The sequence below is a fragment of the Bos indicus genome, chromosome 28 (genome assembly GCF_029378745.1).
Source record: "Bos indicus isolate NIAB-ARS_2022 breed Sahiwal x Tharparkar chromosome 28, NIAB-ARS_B.indTharparkar_mat_pri_1.0, whole genome shotgun sequence".
NCBI lineage: Eukaryota > Metazoa > Chordata > Mammalia > Artiodactyla > Bovidae > Bos > Bos indicus.
Window position 1 is genome coordinate 4,782,458 of NC_091787.1, and position 24,376 is coordinate 4,806,833.

The 24,376-nt window shown below is 42.5% G+C and overlaps 1 protein-coding gene across 5 annotated transcripts in view; it reads left to right on the forward strand.

Annotated features, from left to right (window-relative positions):
- The window catches only part of DISC1 (DISC1 scaffold protein), a 427,730-nt gene that overhangs the window by 180,259 nt on the left and 223,095 nt on the right, over nucleotides 1-24,376 (forward strand). For 4 of the 5 annotated variants that reach the window (XM_070781908.1, XM_070781909.1, XM_070781910.1 and 1 more), the window contains exons 7-8: nucleotides 14,427-14,481; nucleotides 18,764-18,866. In XM_070781908.1, the coding sequence (XP_070638009.1) occupies nucleotides 14,427-14,481; nucleotides 18,764-18,866 (158 nt within the window). Of the gene's footprint in view, nucleotides 1-14,426; nucleotides 14,482-18,246; nucleotides 18,329-18,763; nucleotides 18,867-24,376 lie in introns of all 5 variants that reach the window. The other variant, XR_011564628.1, reaches the window with a different exon arrangement.

A 24,376-nucleotide genomic window follows, 5' to 3' on the forward strand; every position in this document is an offset into this window, starting at 1 on the left:
AGAGGCCCAGGCAGAAAGCAGGTTCATTGCTCTCTGGGAAGGCTCTTCTGGTCTCAGCTGCCTTCACCAGCTTCTGCATAGGCATGTATTAATACCTTTGGCCCCATAGATATTTTCTTCTGGGAGTAAGGAGAATAAGAGCAGAGCCCTCTAATGCCTGGATCCATGAAAGATGTGGAAAGTATTACTATGAGAGGGTACAGATTCAAATTTCTGATAAGTCTTTTGAGTTATGCCTCCCAAAGTGACAGCATCTGGAGAAACAGGGAGTAAATAGTTAGTGGCTAGTAGAGCAGGGCGTGGGATTCTGTAACCAGATAGATACCAGATGCAGCTCTAGGTTTTAGCAAGGAAGGTTAGCAAGGTGCTCTGGGCTGCCCTGGTGGCTCAGATGGTAAAGAATCTGTCTGCAATCCAGGAAACCCAGGTTCAGTCCCTGGGTTGGGAAGATCCCTTGGAGGAGGCTATGGAAACCCACTCCAGTATTCTTGCCTGGAGAATCCCATGGACAGAGGAGACTGGCGGGCTACAGTCCATGGGGTCACAAAGGGTAGGACACAACTGTGCGACTACCACTTCTACTTCAAAGGCCCCATAATCAGTTTTTAAAAACTCAAAGACATTGTCACATGCAATTTTCTTATAGCCACCTGTCCTTAGAGCCTACACTACAAGGCAAGAATGTTTACAATCTATTGTTGGAGAGGTTTTCTGTTTCCCACTTGAGTGAGTTGAAAATGAAATCATCTATTAGTCTGAAACAAACAGAAGGGCCGTTGTGACTCTTGTCTGGCAGCTCCCATATGCAGTAGACTTTTTTTCTTGGACTGTGGAGCAAGCTGGAATCAAGACTGCCGGGAAAAATATCAATAACCTCAGTTATGCAGATGACACCACCCTTATGGAAGAAAGTGAAGAACTAAAGAGCCTCTTGATGAAAGTGAAAGAGGAAAGTAAAAAAGTTGGCTTAAAACTCACCATTCAGAAAACTAAGATCATGCCATCCGTTGCCATCACTTCATGGCAAATGGATGGGGAAACAATGGAAACAGAGATTTTATTTTCTTGCGCTCCAAAATCACTGCAGGTGGTGACTGCAGCCATGAAATTAAAAGACACTTGCTTCTTGGAAGAGAAACTATCACCCACCTCAGTTTAGTTAAGTCACTCAGTCGTGTCTGACTCTTTGTGACCCCATGAATTGCAGCACGCCAGGCCTCCCTGTCCATCACCAACTCCCAGAGTTCACTCAAACTCACATCCATCGAGTCGGTGATGCCATCCAGCCACCTCATCCTCTATCATCCCCTTCTCCTCCTGCCCACAATCCCTCCCAGCATCAGAGTCTTTTCCAATGAATCAACCCTTCACATGAAGTGGCCAAAGTACTGGAGTTTCAGCTTTAGCATTATTCCTTACAAAGAACACCCAGGACTGATCTCCTTTAGAATGGACTGGTTGAATCTCCTTGCAGTCCAAGGGACTCTCAAGAGTCTTCTCCAACACCACAGTTCAAAAGCCTCAATTCTTTGGCACTCAGCTTTCTTTACAGTCCAACTCTCACATCCATACCTGACTACTGGAAAAACCATAGCCTTGACTAGATGGACCTTTGTTGGCAATGTAATGTCTCTGCTTTTGAATATGCTATCTAGGTTGGTCATAACTTTCCTTCCAAGGAGTAAGCATCTTTTAATTTCATGGCTGCAGTCACCATCTTCAGTGATTTTGGAACCCCAAAAAATAAAGTCTAACACATATACATAAAGTGTCAGACTTTATGACCAACCTAGACAACATTAAAAAGCAGAGACATGTATGGATGTGAGAGTTGGACTATAAAGAAAACTGATCACCGAAGAATTGATGCTTTTGAACTGTGGTGTTAGAGAAGACTTTTCAGAGTCCCTTGGACTGCAAGGAGATCCAACCAGTCCATTCTAAAGGAGATCAGTCCTGAATATTCATTGGAAGGACAGATGTTGAAGCTGAAACTCCAATATTTTGGCCACTGATGTGAAGAACTGACTCATTTGAAAAGACCCTGATGCTGGGAAAGATTGAAGGCAGGAGGAGAAGGGGACAGAGGATGAGATGGTTGGATGGCATCACTGACTTGATGGACTTGAGTGAGTTCCAGGAGTTGGTGATGGACAGGGAAGCCTGGCTGCAGTACATGGGGTCACTAAGAGTCGGACACGATTGAGCAACTGAACTGAACTGAACTGAACTGAACTGGAGCACCAGTATGTAGAATCTTAATAACACATGTGATCAATCATACTGTTAAAAATGGAAATGTCACATATGTTAGTTTGCTAGAGCTGCCACGACAGACTCCCACAGACTGAGGGGCTTAAACACAGTGCTGGAGGCGGGAAGTCCAAGATCAAGGTGTGGGCAGTGCTGGTTCCTTCTAAGGCTGTGAGGCAAGAATCTGTGCCAGGCTTCTCTCCTTAGCTTGTGGATGATTGTCTTCTCCCTGTGTCTCTTTTGTGGTCTTCCCTGTGTGTGTGTCTCTCTCTGTGTTCAAATTTCCCCTTTTCATAAGGATACCAGTTATATTGGGTTAGGGTCATCCTGATGACCTCGTTTTAATTGATCACCTCTATAAAGACACTCCAGTACTCATGCCTGGAAAATCCCATGGATGGAGGAGCCTGGTAGGCTTCAGTCCATGGGGTCGCTAGAGTCGGACACGACTGAGCGACTTCACTTTCTCTTTTCACTTTCATGCATTGGAGAAGGAAATGGCAACCCACTCCAGTGTTCTTGCCTGGAGAATCCCAGGGATGGGGGAGCCTGGTGGGCTGCCGTCTATGGGGTTGCACAGAGTCGGACACGACTGAAGCGACTTAGCAGCAGCAGCAGCAGCATAAAGACACTATCACCAAATAAGGTACCATTCTGAGGACACTAACATAATGAATTGGGGTTGGGGGCACACACTCAACCCATAATAGACCCCTGTATACTCAGTTTCCTTTCACCATCACCACCCTCAAGCCCAGCTGCCCCTATTGTACTTTCTGTATAGCACAATAGGCTCAACTTTTTCTGAGGCTTCATGTGTTAAGGGTGAATTTCAGTCAAATGATTTAAGCACAATTTGTGAGTAGAGGATAATGTCCATTTACAAATAATGATGTTGTGCTGTAAATTCAGGGCTTCCCTGGTGGCTCAGACCGTAAAGAATCCGCCTGCAATGCAGGAGACCTGGGTTCAGTCACTGGGTCGGGAAGATCCCCTGGAGAAGGAAATGGCAACTCACTCCCATTCTTGACTGAGAAATCCCATGGACAGAGGAGCCTGGTGGGCCACAGTCCATGGGGTTGTAAAGAGTCAGATGTGACTGAGTAACTAACACACACACATTGTAAAATCAACACCATTCTCAAATAGGATTCTAAAAACTAGTGTATACCGTGACAGTGTACCTCAAATAATTACACATCTTCTGGAAGAGGCAGCATAATTTAGTAATTAGAACAGACAGCTAAACTGCCTGGGTTATCATTCTCCCATTACCAGCTAGCTGACCCTGGGAAAATTACTGAAATCTCTCCTGGAGTTTTCTTGTCTGAAGATGTAGATATTAGGTACCTACTTCATAGAGTTATGAAGTAGAACTTAGAATTTAAACATAGAATTTAAAAGGCTAATCCATGTAAGGAATACAAGGGAGAGTGCCTGGCACACAGTAAGTGCTCAATAAATGTTTGACACTTATTATTCCTAGGGTGGCTGCTTTTCAGGAAGACACTCATTTGAGTAAATTAGGCCTGGGGTGTTTGTTAAAACATTATGTGCTAATTGGTGGAGACAATGTGTGTTTCCAGGGTACCGCATAATTTGATCTGAGAGAGCAGTTTACTTGTCATTAATCATATGCAGGCTTCAAAGAAACGTGGGGATTCATTTTAATCACTGAAGTACATGTAACTCTTATTTATAAACATTTAACTCATCGAATTTGGTGGTTTTCAATTTGTATTCCTGCTCCTGGAATCATGATTTGGGGACCCTTGGAAGATCCCCTGGAGGAGGAAATGGCAACCCACTCCAGTATTCTTGCCTGGAGAATCCCATGGACAGAGGAGCCTGGTGGGCTACAGTCCATGGGGTTGCAGAGCTAGACATGACTGAGTGAATGACACGCCTGGGTGATGGTGGTAATATTCAGTGTGCAGGGTCTATGTGACCTCACTTGTATCCCAGGCCAGACATCCCACCTCAATCAGAATAGATGCTCTATTATCTATTGTATATATTACTATTCTGAGTAAAATTTCATTTGAAAGAGCTCTACTACTAAAAATAGCTTGAAAATCACTCACATGGCGTATAGATGATTTATATTCTTCTGCCCCCCATTGCTTCCATTCTGTGCTTACCCCAGGGATGCAACTAATGCTAATATTAGCCTGAGCAAAACATAATTAGGAAGGTAAATCTACTGCAAAAAGCAATATAGCATAAATTAAATATAAATCAAATCAAATATAAAACAATGCATTCAATTATCTGCCTCTCTGCCTTCCTGCTTTAACATCAGTATTTGAGAGGAGACTAATCTTCTTTCTGGGACAGGGCCAAGACTGAGCCAAGACCAATGAACATGTCAAACTCTGGAAGGACGGTGCTTGACCTATTGGGCATGAGCTAAAGGCGCTGACACTTTGGTCAGCTAAATTCTGTCTTTTTTTTTTTTAATTTTTAATTTTTTTAAATTCTATTTTATTTTTAAACTTTACAATATTGTATTGGTTTTGCCAAATATTGAAATGAATCCGCCACAGGTATACATGTGTTCCCCATCCTGAACCCTCCTCTGTCTTCCCTCCCCATACCATCCCTCTGGGTCGTCACAGTGCACCAGCCCCAAGCATCCAGTATCCTGCATCGAACCTGGACTGGCGACTCGTTTCATACATGATAGTATACATGTTTCAATGCCATTCTCCCAAATCTTCCCACCCTCTCCCTCTCCCACAGAGTCCATAAGACTGATCTATACATCAGTGTCTCTTTTGCTGTCTCGTATACAGGGTTATTGTTACCATCTTTCTAAATTCCATATATATGTGTTAGTATACTGTATTGGTGTTTTTCTTTCTGGCTTACTTCATTCTGTATAATAGGCTCCAGTTTCATCCATCTCATTAGAATTGATTCAAATGAATTCTTTTTAATGGCTAAGTAATACTCCATTGTGTATATGTACCACAGCTTTCTTATCCATTCATCTGCTGATGGGCATCTAGGTTGCTTCCATGTCCTGGCTATTATAAACAGTGCTGTGGTGAACATTGGGGTACACGTGTCTCTTTCCCTTCTGGTTTCCTTAGTGTGTATGCCCAGCAATGGGATTGCTGGATCATAAGGCAGTTCTATTTCCAGTTTTTTAAGGAAAAAACTGTTCTCCATACTTTTCTCCATAGTGGCTGTACTAATTTGCATTCCCACCAACAGTGTAAGAGGGTTCCCTCTTCTCCACACCCTCTCCAGCATTTATTGCTTGTAGACTTTTGGATCGCAGCCATTCTGACTGGCGTGAAATGGTACCTCATAGTGGTTTTGATTTGCATTTCTCTGATAATGAGTGATGTTGTGCATCTTTTCATGTGTTTGTTAGCCATCTGTATGTCTTCTTTGGAGAAACGTCTAGTTCTTTGGCCCATTTTTTGATTGGGTCATTTATTTTTCTGGAATTGAGGTGTAGGAGTTGCTTGTATATTTTTGAGATTAGTTGTTTGTCGGTTGCTTCATTTGCTATTATTTTCTCCCATTCTGAAGGCTGTCTTTTCACCTTGCTAATAGTTTCCTTTGTTGTTCAGAAGCTTTTAAGTTTAATTAGGTCCCATTTGTTTATTTTTGCTTTTATTTCCAATATTCTGGGAGGTGGGTCATAGAGGATCCTGCTGTGATGTATGTCAGAGAGTGTTTTGCCTATGTTCTCCTCTAGGAGTTTTATAGTTTCTGGTCTTACGTTTAGATCTTTAATCCATTTTGAGTTTATTTTTGTGTATGGTGTTAGAAAGTGTTCTAGTTTCATTCTTTTACAAGTGGTTGACCAGATTTCCCAGCACCACTTGTTAAAGAGATTGTCTTTTCTCCATTGTATATCCTTGCCTCCTTTGTCAGAGATAAGGTGTCCATATATGCGTGGATTTATCTCTGGGCTTTCTATTTTGTTCCATTGATCTATATTTCTGTCTTTGTACCAGTACCATACTGTCCTGATGACTGTGGCTTTGTGGTAGAGCCTGAAGTCAGGTAGGTTGATTCCTCCAGTTCCATTCTTCTTTCTCAAGATAGCTTTGGCTAATCGAGGTTTTTTGTATTTCCATACAAATTGTGAAATTATTTGTTCTAGCTCTGTGAGGAATACCGTTGGTAGCTTGATAGGGATTGCATTGAATCTATAAATTGCTTTGGGTAGTATACTCATTGTCACTATTTTGATTCTTCCAATCCATGAACATGGTATATTTCTCCATCTATTAGTGTCCTCTTTGATTTCTTTCACCAGTGTTTTATAGTTTTCTATATATAGGTCTTTAGTTTCTTTAGGTAGATATATTCCTAAGTATTTTATTCTTTCCGTTGCAATGGTGAATGGAATTGTTTCCTTAATTTCTCTTTCTGTTTTCTCATTATTAGTGTATAGGAATGCAAGGGATTTCTGTGTGTTGATTTTATATCCTGCAACTTTACTATAATCATTGATTAGTTCTAGTAATTTTCTGGTGGAGTCTTTAGGGTTTTCTATGTAGAGGATCATGTCATCTGCAAATAGTGAGAGTTTTACTTCTTCTTTTCCAATTTGGATTCCTTTTATTTCTTTTTCTGCTCTGATTGCTGTGGCCAAAACTTCCAAAACTATGTTGAATAGTAATGGTGAAAGTGGGCACCCTTGTCTTGTTCCTGACTTTAGAGGAAATGCTTTCAATTTTTCACCATTGAGGATGTTTGCTGTGGGTTTGTCATATATAGCTTTTATTATGTTGAGGTATGTTCCTTCTATTCCTGCTTTCTGGAGAGTTCTTATCATAAATGGATGTTGAATTTTGTCAAAGGCTTTCTCTGCATCTATTGAGATAATTATATGGTTTTTATTTTTCAATTTGTTAATGTGGTGTATTACATTGATTTGCGGATATTGAAGAATCCTTGCATCCCTGGGATAAAACCCGCTTGGTCTTGGTGTATGATCTTTTTAATGTGTTGTTGGATTCTGATTGCTAGAATTTTGTTAAGGATTTTTGCATCTATGTTCATCAGTGATATTGGCCTGTAGTTTTCTTTTTTTGTGGCATCTTTGTCAGGTTTTGGTATTAGGGTGATGGTGGCCTCATAGAATGAGTTTGGAAGTTTACCTTCCTCTGCAATTTTCTGGAAGAGTTTGAGTAGGATAGGCGTTAGCTCTTCTCTAAATTTTTGGTAGAATTCAGCTGTGAAGCCGTCTGGACCTGGGCTTTTGTTTGCTGGAAGATTTTTGATTACAGTTTCAATTTCCGTGCTTGTGATGGGTCTGTTAAGAGTTTCTATTTCTTCCTGGTCCAGTTTTGGAAAGTTGTACTTTTCTAAGAATTTGTCCATTTCTTCCACGTTGTCCATTTTATTGGCATATAATTGTTGATAGTAGTCTCTTATGATCCTTTGTACTTCTGTGTTGTCTGTTGTGATCTCTCCATTTTCATTTCTAATTTTATTGATTTGATTTTTCTCCCTTTGTTTCTTGATGAGTCTGGCTAATGGTTTGTCAATTTTATTTATCCTTTCAAAGAACCAGCTTTTGGCTTTGTTGATTTTTGCTATGGTCTCTTTTGTTTCTTTTGCATTCATTTCTGCCCTAATTTTTAAGATTTCTTTCCTTCTACTAACCCTGGGGTTCTTCATTTCTTCCTTTTCTAGTTGCTTTAGGTGTAGAGTTAGGTTATTTATTTGACTTTTTCCTTGTTTCTTGAGGTATGCCTGTATTGCTATGAACTTTCCCCTTAGGACTGCTTTTACAGTGTTCCACAGGTTTTGGGTTGTTGCGTTTTCATTTTCATTAGTTTCTATGCAAATTTTGATTTCTTTTTTGATTTCTTCTGTGATTTGTTGGTTATTCAGCAGCGTGTTTTACAGCCTCCATATGTTGGAATTTTTAATAGTTTTTCTCCTGTAATTGAGATCTAATCTTACTGCATTGTGGTCAGAAAAGATGCTTGCAATGATTTCTTTTTTTTTTTTTTTGAATTTACCAAGGCTAGATTTATGGCCCAGGATGTGATCTATCCTGGAGAAGGTTCCATGTGCGCTTGAGAAAAAGGTGAAATTCATTGTTTTGGGTGAAATGTCCTATAGATATCAATTAGGTCTAACTGGTCTATTGTATCATTTAGAGTTTGTGTTTCCTTGTTAATTTTCTGGTTAGGTGATCTATCCATAGGTGTGAGTGGGGTATTAAAGTCTCCCACTATTATTGTGTTATTGTTAATTTCTCCTTTCGTACTTGTTAGCATTTGTCTTACATATTGCGGTGCTCCCGTGTTGGGTGCATATATATTTATATTTGTTATATCTTCTTCTTGGATTGATCCTTTGATCATTATGTAGTGACCGTCTTTGTCTCTTTTCACAGCCTTTGTTTTAAAGTCTATTTTATCTGATATGAGTATTGCTACTCCTGCTTTCTTTTGGTTCCTATTTGCATGGAAAATCTTTTTCCAGCCCTTCACTTTCAGTCTGTATGTGTCCCCCATTTTGAGGTGGGTCTCTTGTAGACAACATATGTAGGGGTCTTGTTTTTGTATCCATTCAGCCAGTCTTTATCTTTTGGTTGGGGCATTCAACCCATTTATGTTTAAGGTAATTACTGATAAGTATGATCCCATTGCCATTTACTTTATTGTTTTGGGTTCGAATTTATACACCGTTTTTGTGTTTCCTGTCTAGAGAATATCCTTTAGTATTTGTTGGAGAGCTGGTTTGGTGGTGCTGAATTCTCTCAGCTTTTGCTTGTCTGTAAAGCTTTTGATTTCTCCTTCATATTTGAATGAGATCCTTGCTGGGTACAATAATCTAGGTTGTAGGTTATTTTTTTTCATCACTTTAAGTATGTCTTGCCATTCTCTCCTGGCTTGAAGAGTTCCTATTGAAAGATCAGCTGTTATCCTTATGGGAATTCCCTTGTGTGTTATTTGTTGTTTTTCCCTTGCTGCTTTTAATATTTGTTCTTTGTGTTTGATCTTTGTTAATTTGATTAATATATGTCTTGGGGTATTTCACTTTGGGTTTATCCTGTTTGGCACTCTCTGGGTTTCTTGGACTTGAGTGATTATTTCCTTCTTCATTTTAGGGAAGTTTTCAACTATTATCTCCTCAAGTATTTTCTCATGGTCTTTCTTTTTGTCTTCTTCTTCTGGGATCCCTATGATTCAAATGTTGTAGCATTTAATATTGTCCTGGAGGTCTCTGAGATTGTCCTCATTTCTTTTAATTTGTTTTTCTTTTTTCCTCTCTGATTCATCTATTTCTGCCATTCTATCTTCTAATTCACTAATCCTATCTTCTGCCTCTGTTATTCTACTATTTGTTGCCTCCAGAGTGTTTTTAATTTCATTTATTGCATTATTCATTATATATTGACTCTTTTTTATTTCTTCTAGGTCCTTGTTAAACCTTTCTTGCATCTTCTCAATCCTTGTCTCCAGGCTATTTATCTGTGATTCCATTTTGATTTCAAGATTTTGGATCAATTTCACTATCATTATTCGGAATTCTTTATCAGGTAGATTCTCTATCTCTTCCTCTTTTGTTTGGTTTGGTGGGCATTTATCCTGTTCTTTTATCTGCTGGGTATTCCTCTGTCTCTTCATCTTGTTTAAATTGCTGAGTTTTGGGGTGTCCTTTCTATATTCTGGCAGTTTGTGGAGTTCTGTTTATTGTGGAATTTCCTCACTGTGTGTGGGTTTGTACAGGTGGCTTGTCAAGGTTTCTCGGTTAGGGAAGCTTGTGTCGGTTTTCTGGTGGGTGGAGCTGTATTTCTTCTCTCTGGAGTGCAATGAAGTGTCCAGTAATGAGTTATGAGATGTCTATGGTTTTGGGGTGACTTTGGGCAGCTTGTATCTTGGAGCTCAGGGCTGTGTTCCTTTGTTGCTGGAGAATTTGTTTGGTATGTCTTGCCCTGGAACTTGTTGGCCCTTGTGTGGTGCTTGGTTTCAGTGTAGGTATGGAGGCGTTTGATGAGCTCCTGTCAATTAATGTTCCCTGGAGTTAAGAGTTCCCTGGAGTCAGGGTTTGGACTTAAGCCTCCTGTTTCCAGTTATCGGTCTTATTTTTACAGTAGTTTCAAAACTTCTCCTTCTATACAGCACCATTGATAAAACATCTACATTAAAGATGAAAAGTTTCTCTGTCGTGAGGGTCACCCAGAGAGGTTCACAGCATTAGGTGGAGAAGAGAAGAAGGAGGAGGGAGTTAGAGGTGACCCGGATGAGATGAGGTGGAACCAATAGAGGAGAGAGTGGGCTAGCCAGTAATCACTTCCTTATGTGCACTCCACAACTGGACTGCTCAGAGATGTTCACGGAGTTATACAGAGAAGAGAAGAAGGAGGAAGGAGGCAGAGGTGGCCAGGAGGATAAAAGGGGGGAATGAAAAGGAGGGAGACAGATACAGCCAGTAATCAGTTCCCTAATCAGTTCCCTCCACTGTCTGGTACACACAGAAATTCACAGAGTTGGGTAGAGTAGAGAGGGGTTAGGGAGGAGACACAGGCGACCTGGTGGAGAAAAAGGAGAGTCCAAAGGGAGAGACAGCAGTCAAGCCAGTAATCTCACTCCCTAGTGAAAAATGGGTCCTGAAGATTGGGTTCTTAAAGGTACAAAATTGGTAACAAATACATACAAGCAAAAATTAAAAATCTAGAGTAGAGTTTGGAATTTCAAAAATACAATGTTAAAGGAAAGAAGAAGGAAAACAAAGAGAGAGAAAACAAACAAACAAAAACAAAGCCACAAAAATTATAAAGAAAATATAGGTATAAAATTGATAACAAATACCAAAAAGCAAAAGTTAAAACTCTAGAGTAGAGTTTGGAATTTCAAAAATACAATGTTAAAGAAAAGAAAAACAAAAAGGTCAAAAAAATTATAAAAAATATATATATGAAGTTTGCTTTTAAAAAAATAGGGTCTTTTTTTTTTTGCAAAGTAATAGTAGGTTATAAAAGTGAAAATTAAAGGAATAATAGAGGACTTAAAATTTTTTTAAAATTAAAGAAAGAAAGAAAGAAAGAATGATCGTAAAAATAGTAAAAATATATCGAGGACTTTCTCTGGTTTTGTTGTGAGTATTGTGGGTTCAGTTCATTTTTGGCTAGTTTCTTGGTCCGACTTTTATTTCTCAAGATCTATAGGCCCCTTCCTATGTAGTCGGTAGTAACCACAGGGTTTTAATCTATTGCCTGTAGCTTCCAAGGTGGTTCCCTCTGTTCTAGCTTCTTCTGTTTGCTGGTCTCTTCAGTGTCTGGTTTCTGTCCTGACACAAAGGGGACGGTGGAGGACACTTTTTTTTTTTTTTAGGCTCACTTGTTCAGTGGCGCTGTGGGGAGGGAGGGAGGGATGCTGCAAACAAGTAACACTGGTGTGTGCTCGCAGTGCCTTAGCCACACTGGGTCTGCTCCCACTCACGGCGTGTGTAGCCTCCCTGCCCACACTGCTCAGGCTCTAGGTTGCTCCGCTGGGAACCATCCGTGGCCGGCCCTGGGCTGCCTGCACCTCCCAGGTCCAAGCTGCTCAGGTTCAGGCACTCGGGTAGTCCTCAGAGGCGCAGACTCGGTTGGGCCTGCGTTTTGTGCCCTTCCCAGGTCCGAGCAGCTCAGGTGATGAGGTGTTTGGCGAGCGCAATTGCTGCGACTTATCGCCTCCCCACCGCTCAGTTATCTAGGTGTACAACCGGCGCACCTTCTCAGGCAGATGTTGACCGTCCAGACCCCCAAGAAATCTTAGTTAGCAAAGAAGCCTGCTTACAGTTTTATAGATAATGTCTCTCTGGGGCTGCGATTGCCCCCTTCTGGCTCTGGCTGCCTGTCACCGGAGGGGGATGGTCTGCAGCCGGCTATCTCTGTTCAGTCCTTTGTTCCGTGCGCGGGCCTGGCGGTGTCTTAGGTTAGGGCTGGCTTTTCGGGTGGTAGATATCCCACAGTCTGGTTTGCTAGCCCAAATTATTTCACTCAGATAGCACTCGGGGTATTCAGGCCAGATTCTTACTCTAAGCGATGCAGCCTGTGCCGCGCCTCCCTGCCCAGCCCCCGCTTGCTAATGGCGTGTGCAGGCATCTGCGCTGCTTCTCCGCTGGGGGAGTTACCGTAGGGCTCGTAATTTGCGGGTTTTAATTGTTTATTTATTTTTCCTCCCTGTTATGTTGCCCTCTGTGCTTCCAAGGCTCCGCACAGATTCGGCAGTGAGAAGGTTTCCTGGTGTTTGGAAACTTCTCTCTTTTTAAGACTCCCTTCCTGGGATGGAACTCCATCCCTCCCTCTTTTGTCTCTTTTTTTGTCTTTTATATTTTTTCCTACATCCTTTCGAAGACTTGGGTTGCTTTTCTGGGTGCCTGATGTCCTCTGCTGGCATTCAGAAGTTGTTTTGTGGAATTTCCTCGGCGTTTAAATGTTCTTTTGATGAATTTGTGGGGGAAAAAGTGTTCTCCCCATCCTACTACTCTGCCATCTTAGCTCCTCTCCCTAAATTCTGTCTTAATTGTTGATGCATGAACTAGTCTTTGTATGTGGCTGGGAAAACCTATTTATAAGATACTATTATTATTTTAATTTATTAAAAAAATTGAAGTATAGTTGATTTATTATACAATGTGTTAGTTTCAGGTGTACAGCAAAGTGACTCAGTTATATATGTATATATGACTTCCCAGGTGGTGCTAGTGGTAAAGAAGCCTCCTGCAAACACAGAAGATGTAAGAGATATGGGTTTGATCCTGGGTTGGGAAGATCCCGTGGAGAAGGGCACAGCAACCGACTCCAGTATTCTTGCCTGGAGAATCCTGTGGACAGAGGAGCCTGGTGGGCTACAGTCCATGGGGTTGCAAAGGGTCAGACACGACTGAATGACTTGCACACACATGCACGCATATATGTATATTCTTTTTCAAATTCTTTTCCTGTATATTGAGATATTGAGTATAGTTTGCTGTGCTATACAGCAGTTCCCTGTTTATCTATTTTATATATACTAGTGTGTATTTGGAAAAGGCATGTATTTGGAAAAGGCAATGGCACCCCACTCTAGTACTCTTGCCTGGAAAATCCCATGGATGGAGGAGTCTGATAGGCTGCAATCCATGGGGTCGCTAAGAGTCGGACACAACTGAGCAACTTCACTTTCACTTTTCACTTTTGTGCATTGGAGAAGGCAGTGGCAACCCACTCCAGTGTTCTTGCCTGGAGAATCCCAGAGATGGGGAAGCCTGGTGAGCTGCTGTCTATGGGGTCGCACGGAGTCGGACAGGACTGAAGCGACTTAGGAGGAGGAGGAGGAGGAGGAGTGTGTATATGTTAATCCCAAATTCATAACTGACCCTTCCTCCTCACCTTTCTCTGTTGGTTATCATGTGTGTGTGTGCTCAGTCATGTCTGACTCTTTGTGGATCCTTTGTACTTTTTCTCTGATAGATAACAGTGATGGAAATAAAGTCTGAGACTTCATTTCATTCATTCACTTGATCATTCTGTAGATATTAACCAAGTCCCCACCTATAAGCTCCAGGAATTATCTTGAACACCAAGGATACAGGAATGGACACAGGAGGATGCAGGCAGTTGCTCCAGTTGTGGAACTCTTACTCCAAAGAGAGGAGAAAGAAATTACATGAGTAAATAAATATGTCAAGATGCATAGTGCTAAGGAGAAAAAAAAGAAGCAGGGAAAAGCCTAAAGATCAGAGAATTCTGTTTTAGATACTTTAAATATATGTATCTTCTCTCTGCTGCACCTCCCTGCTAAACCCAGAAGATGCTTGGAACATATTGAGTGAATTATTAACCCAAATGGATTATATTGGATCACCTGACTGTGAGACTACCTTGGATAGACCATCCTTCTTGGGAGGTACTTGTAGGAATGTAATTTGATATTTTGCTGCCAGAAACACATCTGAGTTGTTCACTCTGTCAGTAGATATGCATTATGGGAATGATAACAGATTTCAATACCAGCCTAGGTAGAGCGTAATTAGGGAGGGAAAATTCAGCTTCCTAGAGACATATTAATTCCAGTCAAACAGAACCAATTTGGCATCTTCTTTCCTACTGTTCTTCTTCAGCCATTGGGCTGATGGAAGATTCACTGTTTTGCCATCTTGTAACATGTAGTAGGACTCAGTTTTTACCAAGACCAATGTCCTCTTTTCAATTCTTCTAGCCTCCAGGAAAGGATAAAGTCCCTCAGCTTGTCACTTAAAGAAATCACTGCTAAGGTAAGTACCTTTCTATGCCCACTTTCTAAAGAAGTTGCTGAAGTTTTCTTTTGATGTAATTTCATGTCACAAATCACCTGGGCTCTGGACAAAATATGGACTTGCCAAAACCATTCTACAGGCTAAGTGATGGGCTAGCCCATGAGCCAGGGCCAAGGGCTGCTCCTCTGGTGGATGTTCTGGCTGTGGTCCCCAGGCATCGATGGGCTTGGCCTTCGGGGAAGGAAACATGATTACTGCTGTGCAGAATCAAATGTCTTTGCTTAAAAAGGCTTCTAGGATGGGTGTAATCTGATAAGTTGAATACATTCCCTTCCAGAAGGGCTGGGTTCACGTTTTTCACAAACAGATGGAAATGGTACAGTAGGCGCTTTTTTTTTTTTTTTTTTTAAAGTTAAGTTGACTTCGAAATCATTTTGCCTATCTTACCTACCATTTATACTTCATATCAGCACCTTGGTTTGCATAGAGATAGAACCCAACATTATTGCCTGGGAGCACATAGTCAATTCACTTAAATAGTCAGTATGTGGTCAGTGAGGATAACCACAGTTTACGAAACAAAACCGTCCTCCACAGAGATAGTTACTCCCCACAAGTTATTGACAAATGGTGAAGCAGGATCAATTACCCTGTGAATTATTATTAGAGGGGAGGCAGGCAGAGAACTAGGTCTGAATCATTAATGATTTGTGTTGAGTCTGGGAACCAGGCTGTTATAAGATGGTTGAAATATGTAAAGGACAGGATTCTGAGCAGGGAGCAAAGCAGCCAAGAGTCCACCGGCCTGGAGGGAAGATCTTGTTCTCCGTCCTTAGGGAGGAGAGTAGGAAGACCTGTGGGGGTTTTGTAGACCCCAGCAGAGCCAAGACAGTGGATGTATTTTTGGCAAAAAATGTCCACAGTGGCTCTGGTCCTTTTCCTGGTTTTTGTGTCTAGTTCACTTTTGAAAAAAAACTATATGATTTTGCTAAAAACCACACCACAACAGTTTGATGGGTAGTTCTGCCCTGTATCGAAAGAGAGCTTCCTGTGAGGATTGAGCCTTGGACCCCAGAACGCTTGAAGTCCACCTGCCCTGCCTTCCCAAAGAACCACCCCAGAATGCTCACCCAGAGCAGAAGGGCAGGATGAGACTCAGGCGGCCGTTTGGGGACCTGAATCCACATGCAGAACTTGGGAAAGGACTTTATTTCAGGCTCCCAGGCAGAGTGTGGCTGACACCGTGTCTCCTGCCCAACTGGGTCAAGGACACTGGCTTGGTTTACCAGTTTTGTTATAGGAAGCAAGAGCGGATGCTAGGCAGCACACCTGGATTTCTGCCTTATCAGGGATGGTGATGTTCCCATTGACATTCCTGTCCCATCCACTTCTGTGACCTCCAGGGGAGCCACTGGGGAGTTGAGGTGGGGCCAAAGCTTCCTGGATGGGGATGTGGTAGAGGTACCTCTTGTGCTTCCTACCAGAAATTTTGCCATTTGTAAGTACAGCCTAATTTCTGTGTAGAATTAAAACGTGGAAGGACTCTTGGGTTTGGGTTTATTGAGCATCAGATAAACACACATATTGTGTGTGTAACATGAATGAGTCTGGATCCCAACAGGGAGGATGTAGGTGTGCATAATCTGTAACACAGATGGTATTTGTATGTGTGTGTTTTCTACGACATCTTATATCATGTACACACACATGTACACATGTGCACACGGCACTGGGGTTTGTCAGTCTCTCCAGCTGCTGTGATTTGCCCAAATGCCAAAAGTCTTTTGCTTTGTTTGTATCTTTGCTCCAAAACATTTATAAAAAAAATTACAATTCCCTTGCTTTTCCATAAAAATTAGCAAATGCATGCCTACGATTTTAAAATGTAAATGGAAAAGCTCCACTTGATAATGAGTTCCTTAGGGTCTAATTTTATTTGGAAATAAAAAAGGGGATGCAGATTTTCTGGGGCATGCATGCCTGCAGCCATGTGTGTTTGTATATATAGGTGGGTGTGTACATGTGCACATACATGAATGTGTGTGTGTGTGACAGCCATATATTAGTCTATAGAGAATTAAAACTGCTCAGTTGCACACAACAACTTTCTCTCTACTCTGAACTTGATTGACTGGTGACCTTGAAGTGAAAGTCACAGCTTGGCCCAGTCTTCTTTCTTCAGTGTATTAGACACAATAATCTGATATTCTTTCAACTCCTTCCTCAAAGACAGCTGGCACCTGCCTTTGACTCATTACATTTTTTGACTCTTATGGGTTGCCCAAACCAAAGGTAATTAGGGGATAAAGGAGATGGAAGAAAGTGTTGGAAATAAATGGGATATCCGGAGGTTGGTAGATATTAGATTACACTCAGCAGTGCCGGAAAGAATGTACATTGCAATTTAATAAGAAGATTTAGAGGTTGTTTTATATTAATAGTGACAGCTCGCTCAATAAAAGAGAAACTGACCCAATTATGGTTAAGAGAGACTGTGAGCTAAAATCAGAAATACTGGACATACCCGGATGAGGTGCAACAGTCATGACTGGGGTAATGGAGTTGACAGAAATGTCCTGGGACCTCTGGTGACACGCTTTTGACCAAGGGGACGGGATCTTCCTGTGATCAGCATGGAGCCCACGAGACAGTGCTTGGGCAGATGTCACAGCAACTTCCTTTAACTTCTGGTCCCAACATTGTGACGAATCTCAGGGCCATCGAGAGGGTGTCTCCAAATTGATGGCTTTGGACAGTGGTTGCTCAGCTCTGCTGGCACGAGCTTTGGGGTAGAAGCCTTTATGCTGTCCCTTCATCCAGAGATTTTTATGAAGAGATTTATAAAAAGAGTTTTATAAAGAGATTTGGGTGATTACAGCTGCTTAATGGAAAGGAACATGCTGAAGGCCATGGGGGCAAAGGTGTACTATTTTAGACAGCGTGGGCCAGGTCTGTGTTGATTTTAGAAAGAATATCTGTTGAAGTCTGAGGTCAGCAAAGCACTTCAAGGTGATAATATCTAGCATGAGCTGAAACTTCTGGGGAGATTAAATTTTATATTTTCTCTGGGCTCTGTGAATCCACCTGGGTTGTTATTTCTTGAATGGAATGTTGGGTTTTTGGTGAGAAAAGAGGGGTGCTTCTAAGTAACATCCTTTGTGGATCCCCCAGATGTCTTCACATATGTATTCATTGTTATTCAGCTGTGCTCTCTGCTTTCGCTGAACTGGAGGTTTTTTTAGGTAGTTCATTAATCTCAGTATAGGTAGCAATTGAATACAAGATTTTTGCTTTAAATAAAAGAAACAAAATCTCATATTTTAGCTTCAAACAAATACAAAATAGCCTAAGACATCTGGAAAAACAAACTGAGATTTAAGATTTTTGCTATTTTTTCAAGATCAAGAAAGATGTAGGAAGTGAAATGCTAAAACCTGCAAACTTTCCTGAGATCTACTTGTCTATTTTTCAAATCTGGCTTCCCAGCAAGTATTTACCCTCCAGTTTTATTAGACAACGTCCACTAGGAACTCTCTGCCCTTGATTGCAACATCTGTGCACCGTTATTTCCTGCCTACTATGTGCCAGACACAGAATGAAACCCCTGCTCCCATAGCGTGTGTCCTCCCCAGAGAGGTAAGAGAAAAATAAAGGAAGAATGGCAGCAGTGTGTCAGCTGGAGAGGACGCTATGGACAGACAGCCTGCAGGGGCAGGTGGGAGGGAGGAAGGGCTGAGGGGTGGTTATGTTCCGTGGGTGATCCACACGGCCCTTCTTCCCAAGGCAAACCCTGTGGGCTGTGCCACCAGGGACAAGCTGAGCCACCCAGAGGATGCCAGTGTCAGAGGCTCTGGGGAGGGAGCAGGTAGAGGGCTCGAGTTATTTACCTGTGGTTGTGTCCAGTTGTGCCAGCTCATCTCAGTTTCCTCCCTCCCTCCTCCCTGCTCTCTCCCTCCTCTCCCTCCTCCCTCCCTGCTCTCTCCCTCCTCTCCCTCCTCCCTGCTCCCTCCTCCCTCCCTACTCTCTCCCTCCTCTCCCTCCCTTCTTCCTCTTTCCTCCCTCCTCTCCCTCCCTCCTTCCTCCTCACTCCCTCCTCCCTCCTTCCCTCCTTCCCTCCTCCCCTCTCTTCTTCCTTCCATCCTTCCTTCCTTCATGTGTTGCTTGTTTTTTGAGAAATCTCCTGCGGTTATTCTGTATCGCCCCTTTACTACTTATAAAGCCAGGAATCTGGCTGGTGCTCTGTCGCCCTCTAACCTTTACCTGAGCAAATGATGATTCATGGCTGTCTCTCTCCATCTAGGTGTGTATGAGTGAAAGACTCTGCAGTGCCCTGAGAAAGAAGGTTAACGATATTGAAACCCAACTGCCAGCACTGTTTGAAGCCAAAATGCTTGCCATCTCAGGTACCTGGGACAGAGGGGATGTGGAGACAGTTGGAGTGAGTGATGACAAACGCCACACCCCTTTCTCGTCCTGGATTAACACTTTACCTGTGCTGAATGTTGTGTAGCATCTACCTGTCACTTGACAACTCAGAGCCTTCCCAGGGAGTCTCACTGAAACTCATGGAATAGATGGGCAGCAGGGTTTTTTTTTATAAGGGATGGGTTATTATTTTTCAGTCGGGTCCAACTCTTGTGACCCCATAGACAGTAGCCTGCAGGCTCCTCTGTCCATGGGATTTTCCAGGCAAGAATACTGGAGTGGATTACCATTTCTTTCTCCAGAGGATCTTCCTGACTCAGGGATTGAACCTGCATCTCCTGCATTGCAGGCAGAGTTTTTACCACTGAGCCACCAGGGTACTCCTATAAGGGATGTATAAGACTCTTAAAAATGCACAAGCACACGTTATATAAAATAGCTATTTGTGTAGATTGCATTCCCAGTTTCTGTTTAAGCGTTTAGAGATGAGATGTACTCTGGATGCCATGTAATTCTAGCTAGGGTTTCTACAGACTTATGTAACTGGAGATGCTTAGTGAGGGTGTGATCAACCGCTTCCTATGGGGGAAAGAGTGGTATCAGGAGACAAACTGATGTACTCAGAGTAACAACCTAGTCATAGGTAAGAGATTTTTGGAGGATTTTCAGTGGATCATTATCCTTCCTTAATTTGGTAGTTATAAAGGGATATACTTTTCCATTAATCAGTAGGCTGAAAAGACGAGTCTCTGAAAATAGGATCTTACTCTATCATTTGAATAGTACTTAAAGAAAAGGTTTATTTATTTATTGGCTGAGGTGGGTCTTTGTTGCTGTACTTTCTCTAGAAGTTTATCTGTGCAGTTTTCTCATTGTGGTGGCTTCTTACTGTGGATCATGGGCTCAGTAGTTGTAGCCCACAGGCTTAGTTGCCCCGAGGCACGTGGAATCTTCCCGGACAAGGGATTAAACTGGTGTTCCCTGCATTCTTAACCACTGGACCACCAGGGAAGCCCCTGAACACTGCTTTGGAACATTCCTCTGCATTTATTTTTTTTTTTTTTCACATCAGCTCTATCAGGTAGGAGGGAGAAACACTGTGATCCCGAGGAACAAAAGGAGAGATTGAGGCTCTGGAATGTGTCCTGTGGTTAAATTAACCCCATTAACTGAGTGGTGCTAGATCAGGGCAAGTGTCCAGGTGTGATATATGGATTTTTAACCCAGTTATGTAATGACACCATGTTTTATAAGTTGAATGAATCTGTAGCGCATCAACTCCAGAAGAATCATAAAAATTTAATGAAAAGGTATAATAATTACATGTATGGGTTTTAAATGGCATTTTAAGAAGGAATACAATAATTGGCAGCTTCTGCTCTTCAGATCATTAAACAACTAATGTTGGCAGCTAATGAGCAATTTGGTGCCTGGCGCAGTGATGCGTGTCATTTACAGCCCGTAGAACACGCGGACGCGCATGTGGGGCTCGGCTCTCAACAGCTTCACATTCCATTTCCTTCGATTTATGGCCCCATTTGCTAAGAGGAAAAAAGATTGAATACAATCTTGCTTCTGAATTAGGGTTTTTGCCTTTCTTAATCAATGCATCTTTCTCAAGAATACAGGTGGATGTGTCTCTATTAAGCCCAGAGGAGGAGATGCATCATTTGGGCAGCAGAGAAACCCTCTCTCAAATGTGAATTATCTCCTGTTTAGGATCCAGGGAAAATTCTTAAGATGGTATCTTGCACAGAGGGCCTGAGTTTTCTGTGTAGTTTTTAGATCAGCTGAGAAATTGGTGAGAACTGATTGGATGAGGGATTCCCTGAGTTAACTGGGGTGGGAACACACTCCCCACATCCTATTTCCTGGACACTCTTGAGCCCCTTGGTGAACAGCCCTTTCAGTCCATGAACTGCCCTGTGGGTTGGATTGGTGACAGATGATCATCATTAACTTCTGTGGTGGTATTGGTTTAGTCTCTAAGTCCCACTCTTTGCAACCCTATGGACTGTAGCCCACCATGCTCCTCTGTCCATGGGATTTTCCCAGCAAGAATACTGGTGTGGATTGACATTTCTTCCAGGGATCTTCCTGACCCAGGGATCAAACCCACGTCTCTTGTATCTCCTGTATTGGTGGGCAGATTCTTTACCGCTGAGCCACCAGGGAAGCCCCTTAACTTCTGTACATAATGCAGTTTCCATTTCCTTTTGAGCTGTGCTCCACAGGAGGGAGGGTCAAGGGAGGAAGAGGTATTCTCCTTAGGATGCTGGCAGGTCTGTTTTTATATAGTCAAAATAGCAAACCCTCACTCTGTTAGACAAAAGCACAAACATCTCCAAGAGAGGCCTTTCTCTTTTTTTTTAGTACATAATTTTAAACTTTCTTTTCTTTTTTTTTTTACAACAGTTTTATTTTTTTTTTAATTTTATTTTATTTTTAAACTTTACAATATTGTATTAGTTTTGCCAAATATCGAAATGAATCCACCACAGGTATACCCACATTCCCCATCGTGAACCCTCCTCCCATCTCCCTCCCCTACCCTCTCTCTGGGTCGTCCCAGTGCACCAGCCCCAAGCATCCAGTACTGTGCATTGAACCTGGACTGGTGACTCGTTTCATACATGATATTATACATGTTTCAATGCTATTCTCCCAAATCTCCCCACCCTCTCCCTCTCCCACAGAGTCCATAAGACTGATCTATACATCGGTGTCTCTTTTGCTGTCTCGTACACAGGGTTATTGTTACCATCTTTCTAAATTCCATATATATGCGTTAGTATACTGTATTGGTGTTTTTCTTTCTGGCTTACTTCACTCTGTATAATAGGTTCTAGTTTCATCCATCTCATTAGAACTGATTCAAATGTATTCTTTTCAATGGCTGAGTAATACTCCATTGTGTATATGTACCATAGCTTTCTTATCCATTCATCTGCTGATGGGCATCTAGGTTGCTTCCATGTCCTGGCTATTATAAACAGTGCTGTGATGAACATTGGTGTACACGTGTCTCTTTCCCTTCTGGTTTCCTCAGTGTGTATGCCCAGCAGTGGGATTGCTGGATCATAAGGCAGTTCTATTTCCAGTTTTTTAAAGGAATCTCCACACTGTTCTCCATAGTGGCTGTACTAGGCCTTTCTCTATTTTAGGATCTCTATGAGAATGCTGGGACAATGCTCACAGGTTCTTAGAAGCCCTACTGAATAAGAGGAACTTATGGGATACCATTAGGTTCTTAGAGGGCCTTTTGTCTGTCTGAAAGCTTCTAGATCTCCCATCCTGGTTTTGATCAATGGACTGAGGATTTCTCTTGATTTAAGAATCATTTGCTCTCTGCAGAGAGAGGGAATAATAAAAATACACTGGTTAGATACAATGGTGGGCTGAAATCTTTCTTGTTTTATGTGTGTGTGTGCTAGTCAAGGCAATGGTTTTTCCAGTGGTCATGTATGGATGTGAGAGTTGGATTATGAAGAAGGCTGAGTGCCGAAGAATCGATGCTTTTGAACTGTGGTGTTGGAGAAGACTCTTGAGAGTCCCTTGGAGAGATCCAACCAGTCCGTTCTGAAGATCAGCCCTGGGATTTCTTTGGAAGGAATGATGCTAAAGCTGAAACTCCAGTACTTTGGCCACCTCATGCAAAGAGTTGACTCATTGGAAAAGACTCTGATGCTGGGAGGGATTGGGGGCAGGAGGAGGAGGGGACGACAGAGGATGAGATGGCTGGATGGCTTCACTGACTCGATGGACGTGAGTCTGAGTGAACTCCGGGAGTTGGTGATGGACAGGGAGGCCTGGTGTGCTGCGATTCATGGGGTCGCAAAGAGTCGGACACGACTGAGCGACTGAACTGAACTGAACTGTGCTTGCTTAGTCACTCAGTTGTGTCCCACTCTTTGCAGTCCCAGGACTGTAGCCCGCCAAGCTCTTCTATCCATGGGATTTCCTAGGCAAGAATACCGGAATGGGTTGCCACTTCCTTCTTCAAGGGATCTTCCTGACCCAGGGATTGAACCCGCATCTCCTGTATTGGCAGGCAGATCCTTTACCACTGTGTGATTTGGAGGGAAATAGGAACATTCTTAGAAATAAAATTAGTTTTTCTAGGTAAATACAAAATATTTGCTTCTCTCTAAAAAAGTTCATGGTTTTGATCAATGGCTGGGGGATCTGATAGACTCAGTAAAGATTTTTCAAAGATGATGTTTATCTAAGGTGGAAATAGAGACCTACCAAATGAGAAGAAGGAAAGTGTATTGTTGAAACCTTAATAGCAAGGGAGTCAACCACCATCACTTATGTTGTGGCAGAAACTCCAAGGCAGACAGAGGAGTGGGAAAGCTTTGCAGTAGAAAAAAAAGGAGGTTCCAGTAATGACTGGAAGCTGTTGGCCTTGGGGAAGCTGGGGGTGAGGTCACTAGAGCATCCAGTATGATTGCTTAGGGGAGCATGTTTGGCTTTCTCTGATTGGTCCTAAGCTGGAAGCAGGGACAAAGGTTAGGGAAGCTGTTATTAATCAAGTGCTGGCTATTTAGGGCCGGTTGTTACAGAAGCTGTTGTTTAGCTTCGTGGACTGTGGTTAGAGAAAGCGTCTGCCTGCCTACAAGTCTGCCTTACAGCTGGCTGGCCTCCTCTGCTGGTTACTGTATATAGGGGTGTGTTTCCTCGGTACACTGCTGCAGGCTGGGATTCTATTCTACGTATGATCTGGCCACTGTCTATCTGTATACTTTGTCTCTCTCCAGGCAGCTCATTTTCTCAAGCTAGCTGAAGCAGTCTATGTTTTATGTATTAATAAAATCCTGTGTTACATCATTCTATTCCCTGCATCTTCTCTATGCAATGTGGCCATTTCCAAAATGTTTGATGTGCAGAGCCAGTCACAGAACTCGGCTCACAGAAGATGCTTTTCAGTGTCTCAGGAAATCATGGTGGCTGGAAGAAAGAAACAAAGCCAGCAGAAAATAGCAGATTCTAGCTGAAGGAGCTCCCACGGATAGGGGGATGGGTGCAGTTGGCTGGTGCTTGATTGTGGCCTTGACCATTGCTGAGGGCGGTGCCTAGAAGGCAGAGGGTGTGGACTTGAACTTGGAATTCCTCAAAAGATCTGGTGTCATACCAGAGAAGAGATGCAGGATTCTATTAGTTAGGGGTTTATGTTCAACACTGGCTTTATTTCTTTTTCCCTAGTCAAGTATAGCTCAAATTTGGGTCGGTAGAAGAGGATGGGAAGACAGGGAACCCTGGCGTGCTGTAGTCCATGGGGTCACAAAGAGTCAGACACAACTGAGCGACTGAACTGAACTGAACTGAAGAGGATAGTTTTAGGAGAATCATCACAAATGAAGACACATTTGGCCCAGCGAGTACCATGCGTGTGCACGTCCCCGTGGGCGGATGTCATTGTGAGGCCTGGGCACTGACCGAGTGAAATGGCCCCTCTGAGCACAGGATTCAACCCGGCTTCTTGTGG